The sequence below is a fragment of the Epinephelus moara genome, chromosome 9, assembly GCF_006386435.1.
Source record: "Epinephelus moara isolate mb chromosome 9, YSFRI_EMoa_1.0, whole genome shotgun sequence".
Taxonomy (NCBI): domain Eukaryota; kingdom Metazoa; phylum Chordata; class Actinopteri; order Perciformes; family Serranidae; genus Epinephelus; species Epinephelus moara.
Window position 1 is genome coordinate 2,562,351 of NC_065514.1, and position 10,630 is coordinate 2,572,980.

Consider the following 10,630-nt stretch of genomic DNA (forward strand, 5'->3'; position numbering starts at 1 on the left):
CTGCCTCTCTGGGCACCGCGCTCATGTGTGTGCGCTTGCATGAGACCGTGACATGGACACCGCCTTCATGTGTGTTCACGTGCTTTCGCTGGTCTCGCGCACGCATGTTTTTGGACGTTTGAATCTGGGGCGCCGTCAGCCTCCATTAGGTGGAGTTGTGTTGCTACCTCCTCTCCCCTTGGATCTCTGCAAGTGTTGTGAGGACTCTAAAACTTCACCTGAGCCTCCCTCGGCATATGGGTGAGTAGATAATGGCTGAATTTTCTTTTTTGGGTGCACTTTAAGGTTTAGATTAAGGGATTTTTTTTATGTTTTTTATGTTATTTTTAAGGGTTTCACATCTTCAAAATCCCTTTAAATGTGCAAATAATCTACTGAAAATACCTTAATATATTACAGTCCAACAGTTATCCTCTTAAAATATCTTTTTATCAAACAGAAGGAGGAAGACAGACAGCAGAGCGTTGGGTGTGGGACTGAGGCAAAATAAACTGTTGAATGAATGAACGTGTCACCCAGTGACACAGTGTGAGTCACTCATGTGTTTCAGTGAAGGCATTAACCAGGCAGCACGTTAGACTCACACTTTAAAACACTCCCACATCAGAAACAGAGCAGAAAGTTACCGCTTACACCAAACCGCAGAGCAGAAATGAGTTCAGTGTCACAGCAGGAGGCCTCCAATATGTCTGTCTGAGGACGTGTTACATCACCTCAAGTGGAATAAAAAAAACAAGATGGCATAAAAGTGGCAAGAATGAAGCACAGTCAGCTGTCAGATGTGAAAATGTAGATAAACTCTGTTTTAAGGAAACTTCCTGAAACTTGTCAAACAACAGACGTAGAACAAAAGTTTGTCTCATGTGACAGACGTGTGAACAAACCGCCACCACACAACTCACTCACGTCCTCACCTCTGTAGTCGAGGCGTGACTTTTAGCTCACAAAGGTCTGAGGTTTCTGGGAGATAGTCTTTGTTAAATGCTGCTAAAAAAAATAAATAATTAAACATCAATATTAGAATATTAATTAAACTTCTGAATGTAGCCACAGGACGTACTGATGACAGCGCCTGTTTGAAAGCTGATTTTGTAGTTATTAGAAATGTTTGAAATGTTGATGCGGTTTTGAATCAGTTTTCTTACTTCTGAAGCAGAACTGTATGGTGGACAAAAATCACGTTAAGTATCAATAAATATAAATACATGTATAAATACATACAGGAATAAATAAACAAATATGGAAATAAATCAATACTGAAATGAATAGATAAAAGAATAAATAAATAATGCAGTAGAATATTGAAATAAACAAATTAAGCCTCATTAACATATAGACACAGAAATAAATAAATGTAGTTCCAAAAAAGTGTAGAAATTAATTTAAGATCAAATAAAACACATTTATTTAGATCCTGTTTAATTATTACTTTATGTATCCTTTTATTTCCATATTTATTTCTATATTTATTAATTATTTATTTCTGCATTTAATTATGAATTTATTACAGCATATATTCTTTTATTTATTTCCATAAATTTGTAATTATTATAATTGTTAAAAACGTCAGTGGTGTTTTGAACTAGTTTTCTTACTTCTAAATAAATAAGAAAATAAATAAATGCTGAACTAAATAGATACAAGAATAAATTCATAATGCAATGAAAGGTGAAAATTAAACAAAGCCTCATCAACACATAGACACAGACATAAATTAATGTAGTTGTAAAAATATGTAGGAATAAATTTAAGATAAAATAAAATACATTTTTTATGTCCTGTTTAATTATCAGCTTTATTTAACTTTTTATTTCCGTATTTATTCCAACATTTATTTATTTATTCTTTTATTTCTGAATTTATTACAATATTTAATTTTTTTAAATTTATTTCCATAAATTTGTATTTAATAGAATTTTTTAAAAATGTCAGTGGTGTTTGAATTAGTTTTTTCTTTATTCTGGAGCAGAACTCTATAATATTCTAATAAAAATAAATGTATAAATACGTACAGGAATAAATAAACAAACATGGAAATAAATCAATACTAAAAATTAAAAGATAAAAGAATAAATAAAAATGCAATGAAATAGGAAATAAACAAATAAAGCCTCATAAACATATATACTAATAAATAAATGTAGTTGTAAAAAAAAAAAGAAGAATAAATAAATAAATAAATTTCAGATAAAATAAATATTTTCATTTATTTATCCTTTAATTTCCATATTAATTTTAACAATTATTTATTTATTCTTTTATTTCTGAATTTACTATTTATCATTTATTTTCATATTTGTTAGCTATTCCTGTATTTATCTATCATATTTATTTATCATATGTATCTATTTATTGATTGATACTTCTCTGACTGTAGCGTCCCTTTCTTCCTCTCCCTCAGCTGTGGCTCTTGTTCTTCGTCTTTCGTGTTTCCTCTCTTTTATTCACCCTGTCACCTTTTGCACCAACACGTATATGTGATGACCTCGGTGTGATGTTGTCATCCCTCACTCATCCCAGCTCTCCTTCTCATTGGTCGGGTTCCACAGGTGGCAGTAGCGCCCAGGAGAGCTCCACAGAAGAGGAGGCTCATGGGTAGTGCGGTTCTGACCTGCTCCAGACAAGTAGAGATTTTTAGTTGTGTTTTTATTGATGAATCATCTATGGCTGGAACGTAGTTATCGGACACGACTGGAGTGAGCGTGATTTCATGTGTCTGTTGTGTCGTCTCATCTCCATCCCCATTCCTTCATGTGATCTCACTTATTATTTCAAGCTGTTTTATACACTTTGGACTCTGTGTAAATATACAGAAATACTTTTTATTTTAATTTGGGGGTGCCTCCCTTCCAGGTCTGAACTTAAGTCATTAGCATCGCCATGATTCCTCGCGTTTGCCTGTCTGGGTGCCAAAGCTACATGTGTGTGATGTGTGTGTGAGTGTGTGTTGTTTGTGTCCGTGTGTACTGAAGCATCCGTCCGTCTGAGACACACTCGCTGGTTAAAAGCAGATTTGCACGTAAAATTTGTGCACTGTTGATGTGATTAAGCTATTTTACAAGCTGGAAGCTACGTCCATGTTTTTATACCCTCACATTACGTTGCTGTCAGACGTCGAGGATCATTTCAGCTGTCGTGGTTAGTTTATAGTTTCAATATTCGTATGGAGAATGAGAGGTGAAGGACTTCCAAAGGGGGGACAGGATGTAACCAAAGTAAAACGAGATTAAACACTCCTTGCTAACAATTTTAACATTTTTTAAATTTTAACAGCCCTGATTAATTAATATTTAAATTTAAACAGAACTGAATTCATAGCATTGAACCATTTTACCTTGAAAATTATGTATCCAAATTTATTTATTTTAGAATTCTTTGAAATTAAAATATGAAATATCTTGATATTTGCAGTTATAAAAAAATGAAATAGAATATACATTGGTGTTAACAAATTCAGACTCCAAATTCAAGTGTTAGAAATAAATAAAAAAAATAAATAAAAAAAAGAAAGAAATTAAATTAAAAACAAATTCAGGTTACTCAAATTTGATGGGTCAAATCAAGGTCTAAAAATTCTAGTTAAAAATAAATAAAATTTAAAAATAAATTAAAAATAAAATAACACAAAATAAAATAAAACAAATACCACCACCTGGGCTACCCAGGCAGGATAGGCATTCCAGCTTGTTTAGATCTATATTTGACCAATCAAAACTGAGCAACCTTTATTATTATTTTTTATCATAAAACTTCAATTTTTGGATCTGAATTTGTGAACATTTAAAATCAAATTCTTCCTGAAACTGCAAATCAATAATTTTTATATCATAATTTACAAATAGAACATTCAGAACAAATAAATTCGGATACATGGTCCTCAAAGTTCAATAATAATATTCTATGGTCAAATTCAGATCTTAAAATTCAAGTAACAAGAAAATAAAAAAATTCAAATAGCATCATACGGGCTACCCGGAGAGGATAGGAATTCAAGCCTGAATATTTTTGTAAGTCGAATTTTACTGATGTTGTATTTCAATTTTCCACTTGTTTAGATCTATATTTGACCAATCAGAATTGAGAAACCTGAATTTATTTCTTGAAATTATGGAACTTGAATTTTGGCTCTCAATTTGTGGAGAAAAAAAAAAAAAAAAAATCAGATTCAATCAAATCAAATTCAGATTTATGGTTCTCAAAGTAAAATACTTCAATGCTGTGAACTCAGCTGTGTTTGAATTTCAATTTTAACTATTCAGCGGCTGTTAAAATTCAAATATTTATGTCACCTGTTTGCTTCCACAGTATTGTTTATTTTGCTGCACAGTATCTCAGAATCAGCTGCAGTGATCGAGGATAAATTCCGCAACATAAACTGATCTAAAATAACAAGTACTAACAGAAGAGTACTCAGTAGGGCTGGGTATGAACCTTAGTGTTTTGTTTTGTTTTTTGTCGTTTTTTTTTTTTTGTGCCGATTAAATTTCATAACCTGTTGAGTATCAAATGTACGGAAGCCGAGAACAGCTTTGCTAGCAATTACTTTTTTAATGCCGTGATCATGAGTTATTTTGTTATCTTGTTAAAACAAGATTTGTTTTCTTAATAACAAGATAATCATTATTAATATCAATGCCATTATTGATTCTGCTTGTCAATCCCATTCTTTACCAATTTCCTTTTTAATTCCGGATCAGTTTTACGAGTAAAGAGTAGGCCTACACAGGTGTTCAGAGTCAACGCAACTGTTTTATATCGGAGTCTGAACACAGTGTAGAAAAAAGGCATACATGTGAGTCAGGTGTGCAAAAGCTCCTATTTTTGTTAAATCGTGTTGGAAATGTCCAAAAAGTACCGTTACATGAAAAAAAGCAAAAACAAACATTGCAGCACTTTTTACACACTACACATTTTATCGCATAAATAAGGAGGAAAAAACAAACTTGCATTGGTAAGAGAGCTCAGAGGCAAACAATTTCAATGGATCAGACAATATGGAAGTGGTTGTCAGATCCCATCTCAAGTATTCAAATACCAGACGCTCATTTTTCAAATTCTCCATAATAACCCCATGATATATATTATTTTCGTGTCTCGGGACATACGGCTTTCGTTTTCTTAGTAATCGACATAAATTAACACTTTATTACAAGAAAACGAGCTTTGTTATCTCGAGACAATTAAATAATTTGTGATGTGGAGATAATGGCATTAAAAAAAATAATTGCGAACATGGTCGTTCTCGACTTCCGTATCAAATGTATGATCAGATTTATAATCTGTTTTTTAAAAATACCGTCATCAAATAGTTTAAATCAAACATTCACATTTTTCGACTGTATTTATTCTTGAACAGCGGCTTGTGTTTGGACAATATTTAACATTTGGGATCGTCAAGTTTTCAAGTTTAATGGAAGAAAATGTTTTGTAGAAAACTGAAACAATTAGTGTATTGACAAAATATTAATTAACAACTGCTTTAATCGTTTCAATCCCTCAAACGGTCAAATAAAACAAGGAATTTGAATAAGTACACATAAAACTCCTGGACCGCATATTTTCAGACAAAGCTATTTATCAACAAGACAATCAGGAGATTAACTGATAATAAAATATTTGTGTTTCTTAAAGTAAAGTGAATATCAGTACCAAAACTCAGGTATAATATCAGCGCTCGTATTGGTACATTTTGAATGATATCCAGCCCTACTGGTTATTAATTCCATTTGAGTCACATTACTGTAGCAGATCGCCATAAGATAAACAATAATTTTGATAATAAAATAATCCTTTACATCATTTTTTTAAGCAAAAGGTGCCAAACATTTACTGGTTCTCAAATGTAAAGATCTGCATTGTAATTGGAAGAAAAAAAGCCATGTTGTTACTTTTTATAGAGTAAACCGAGCTAATTGGTTCAGCAAAAAAACAATTTGGAGATTATTTTTGAATCACAATAATTGTTAATTGCAGCTCTATGTTATATTGTCATTGTGGGATGGGTTGAGAATAAAGCTGGAGATATTCTCCTACTTTGATATGTCAACAAATCCCATGAAAAAAAAAGATCACTAAGTTTGTCTTAAAACCTTTTGACATCCTGTTTTTGACTCTTACTGAAGATGTAATCCTTAAAAGACATGTCAGATATTAAGTTTAGTTTGTAAAAAGGCTCAGTAATTTCCTCAAACAGCTGCTCGCTGATGTTTTTATCAAACTAACAGGAGGAAATGGGGACTATATTTTCAGCCGCGGATTAATCCACATTTGGTGCTCTCTATAGTGAGTAATTGTGGCAGCAGGATGTTAGATGTGCATGCGCCCATATTAATGAGGGAACATGTTGAACAATGCAGCAGTGTGGCTCACTGATGTGTCCTTAACAGTTTTCGGATACAAGAGGAAAAAGATTTATCAGCCTTCGGAGGAGATTCACTTACAAAACCTAGCTTCTTGTTTGTTATCCTGTCCGTGTTATGATATATATTTGCATTCCAGTACATGTTGACATCCGTCTGTTTTATTCGTCTGTCTAGGAATGTGTGTGTGTGCGTGTTCTTGTACTTACTGTATAGTGAGGACCAGGGTTTTTAACCAACAAAGTGAGGACATTTTGTCCGGTTCTCAGTTCTATAAAACCCTGTTTGAGAGTCATAATTTGGTTTTAAGGTTCACACTGTAATTACGTTAAGGTTACAGTGAGGTTAAGGGGCCAGGGAATCTATTTTGTTGGTGGGGATCCTCTCAAAAATAAAAGTACAAGAATGTGTGTGTATACTTGTACTTGTTGCATAGTGAGGACCAAAGTTTTTTAACCGACAGACTGAGGACATTTTTGTACAGTGAGGACATTTTGTCCAGCGCCAACCTCTTAAATGACCTGTTTAAGGGTTAAAACTTGGTTTTAAGGTTCAGGTTACAAATAGATTTAGGTTTAGGTTAAAAATAGGGTAAGCGGCTAGAGAATGCTTTATGTCAATGGAGGTCCTCACGAAGATAGAAGTACAAGAATGTGTGTGTGTGCCATACAATATTTCACTAATACATGTCAGCGAGCAAGCATCCAGTCCCCACCTTAACTCCACTACCCATGCTGTATGTTAATGATAGCGTAACATGCATTTTAATCAGTCATTGTTGCATGTGTGTAAAAATGTGGAATATGTCAGAAATGGCCTCTAAATAACCCTCCATGTCCTCCGTGTTTGTACATTAATATATTAGCGATAAGTACAACTCTCTGAGCCGTTGGACAGGATAAACAAAATCTGTGTTTTAAAGTACATTTTAATGCAGTACTCACATGCTCCTGTGTGTGTTGACAAAGTCACGGGTCCTCTTGTCGACTCCTTTGTGCTCTGAATACACTGTAAAAAGTAAGGACAAAACAAATGTACAGATGTTTTGCAGTGTTCAGTGTTCAAGTTTGAGGTGGCAGCATGCTCAAAAAGAAGTAGTTTGAACGAGGTATCTTTCGACCACGGCCACACTCGAAGGTTTTAATTATTTAAATTTTTGCATAACATTAGTGCAGTTGTAAGAGCCTTTGTTTAAGTAAAAAGTACAAATACCACAATGGGAAAATATTCCACTTAAGTATTTTCAGCAAAAGTATTGATTGTGCAGTAAAATGTTCAGTTTATCACAAAAATTTAAAATCAGCATACCTGGAGATACATTGATTTCAATGGACAGGAAGTAATTAAAACTGTCGGAATAAACCTAATATATACCTCTGAGATGTAGTGGAGTATAAGTATATGGTGGCATAAAATGAAAAAATTCAAGTAAAGTCCAAGTACCTCAAATTTGTACATATGTGCAGTAGGTAAGGAAATGTTCTTAGTTACGTTCCACCACTCCATTAGTTCTCCTGCAGTTACTGGTCTAAATTGAGACTGCATTTTGGCACAGAACAAGAGGACTTTGAATTTTGTCGCCCTTTTTTAACAGTGTAGTTGCAGCACGAGGGGATTTCCTCCTGTATGAAGAGACCGATTATACTCTCTGAACATACAGTACATAAAGTATTTGCATGTGAGTATTGTGTTGAAATAAACCTGATAAAATCTGAACCTTAAAGCAGCAGCAGGGTTGTTTAGGAGTCAGCTCTGTGTTACCGGCTGTGTTACGGTGTTACATTAGCACCATTTATTTCTCTTTTTGTCTGTTTTGATTCGTTCTGTGTTACCTTCATCGCCATATTCCGGGAGAAATCTTCTGACTGTGTGATTCTGAGTAAATATTTTTCAGCTGTTTACTTATATTTTGTTTCGTTGTAATAAGTTCATTTCTATGGTATCAGAAGACTGAATGTAAAAAGATAATCATTACTTTGTACTTATACTGATTGAGAGAAATGTTGGGTTGATGAAGCGTGTATTAATATATGACTCCTTAGATAGAATATAATTTGAGGATGTAGTTTAGAGGTAATCAATTTTCAGGTACAATAACACTGTTACTACAAGAGTTATTGAAAGCTATACAGTTAAAGCAATTCCTCTTTCTGTCCAGGTTACATTTGTATAGAACTTCTGTGTTTTATTTTATGTTATTTTTTGGGAATGCTGCCAGTTTCGGGTGCATTGAGACTCCATTACATTTAACACTTTCAATAATCAAATTTCTTAGGAAATAAACTCAACCCTGTTCTAAATTTCGTTGTTTTTGCTTGTCTTTTTTTTTTTATTCCTACACAAACATTCTGCATCACAAAAATGTTTATTTCGTTATTTATTCAAGTAAATGACTAAATACAAGTACCTCTAATTTGCTTGATTTAATATGTTGTTTTGAGCTCAGTTAATGCTACTGTAAAGGGATATTGATGGTGTCCATAAAATGTTCATAAACAAACTTAAATATCTTTTGGCAGGAATCTTAGCAGGTTTGTATATAACATCAATACAACAATGATTCCTCCTCCATGAAGGAAACAGATGTATTTCATGGTCATTTTGGCAGCTACATTTGAAGGGATGTTTGATACAAGACACAAGAGGTACGTCATTTTTGGCTGTTTTTGACATGATAGGTGGGAAATAAAGTGTATTTTGAATTTTGGAAGCGTTTTTGACTTTTTTTTGTTTTTGTTTGTTTTTGACAAACCATCATTTTTGGGAATTTTGACTTGAAAGGTGAACCTTTTCCATGACATTTATGTCATACAATGCTAAGACTTTTTTTTGTGGCACATTTTCCTATGATTATCATCAACATTTTAATGACATGCTAAGCTATAACAATTCGTAATTTCTTTTATAACACACTATGACAGTTTAATGATATTTTCATTGCGCATCATACTATGACATTGTTTATGGCATGTTGTGTTATGACTTTTTTTGGTCACATCTTTATGCCGGACTATATTATGACATTTTTATGACATGTTATATGTCATAATATACTACACAACTGTGACATTTTTTATGAAATGTTGTGCCATACTATACTATTACATTTTTTATGAGATTTTATGCCATAGTTATCCATGACATTTACGAAATTTACAGGCTGTACTATGATGAAAAGACATTTTGGTGCCATACTATCTTCTGAGTGTTCTCATGATATTTTTTTTTTTCTCCATATAGTACTGTTAAATTTTATTATAACATTATTCTGCCATACTATTCAATGACTTCTTGGATATTTTTTATGGCATACTATAATAAAACAGTTTGATAACTTTCTGATGACATTTTGAAGCCCTAGTATACTTGACTTTTTTTTTTTTATGATTTTGGACAACATACGATAATGACGTTTCTTCATGTTTTTAGATGACATGCTATAATATAACGTTTTTTCATGATTTCGAAGGACATGCTACACTATGACGTTTTTTCATGATTTCGGACAACATGCTATATACTATGACGTTTTTTCATGATTTCGAAGGACATGCTATACTATGACGTTTTTTCATGATTTCGGACGACATGCTATACTATGACGTTTTTTCAGGATTTTGAAGGACATGCTATACTATAATGTTTTTTCATGATTTCGAAGGACATGCTATACTAAAACATTTTTTCATGATTTCGAAGGACATGCAATACTATGACGTTTTTCATGATTTTGGATGACAAGCTACACTATGACATTTTTTCTGTGATTTCGGATGACATACTATACTATGACATTTTTTCATGATTTTGGAAGACATACTATACTATGACATTTTTTCATGATTTTGGACGACATACTATACTATGACATTTTTTCATGATTTTGGACGACATGCTATACTATGACTTTTCCTCATGATTTTGGAAGACATACTATGACATTTTTTGATGATTTAAGATGACATGCTATACTATGACTTTTCCTCATGATTTTGGAAGACATACTATACTATGACATTTTTTGATATGATTTTGGAAGACATACTATACTATGACATTTTTTGATGATTTTGGACGACATACCATACTATGACATTTTTTCATGATTTTGGACGACATGCTATACTATGACTTTTCCTCATGATTTTGGAAGACATACTATGACATTTTTTGATGATTTAAGATGACATACTATACTATGAACTATCCTTTCCTTATGAAGAAAGCACAGCAGAGGATGTACTTTCTGCGGCAGCTGAAGAAGTTCAACC

The 10,630-nt window shown here is 32.8% G+C and overlaps 1 protein-coding gene across 2 annotated transcripts in view; it reads left to right on the plus strand.

Annotated features, from left to right (window-relative positions):
* The window catches only part of LOC126396010 (metal transporter CNNM3), a 24,323-nt gene extending 15,664 nt beyond the window's left edge, over positions 1–8,659 (plus strand). For both annotated transcript variants that reach the window (XM_050053827.1, XM_050053826.1), the window contains one exon: positions 2,550–8,659. Coding sequence is in view for 1 of the 2 variants with exons in the window: in XM_050053826.1 (XP_049909783.1) it covers positions 2,550–2,599 (50 nt within the window). In the remaining variant the exon portion in view is untranslated. The remainder of the gene's footprint in view (positions 1–2,549) is intronic.
* Positions 8,660–10,630: the final 1,971 nt, after the last annotated feature.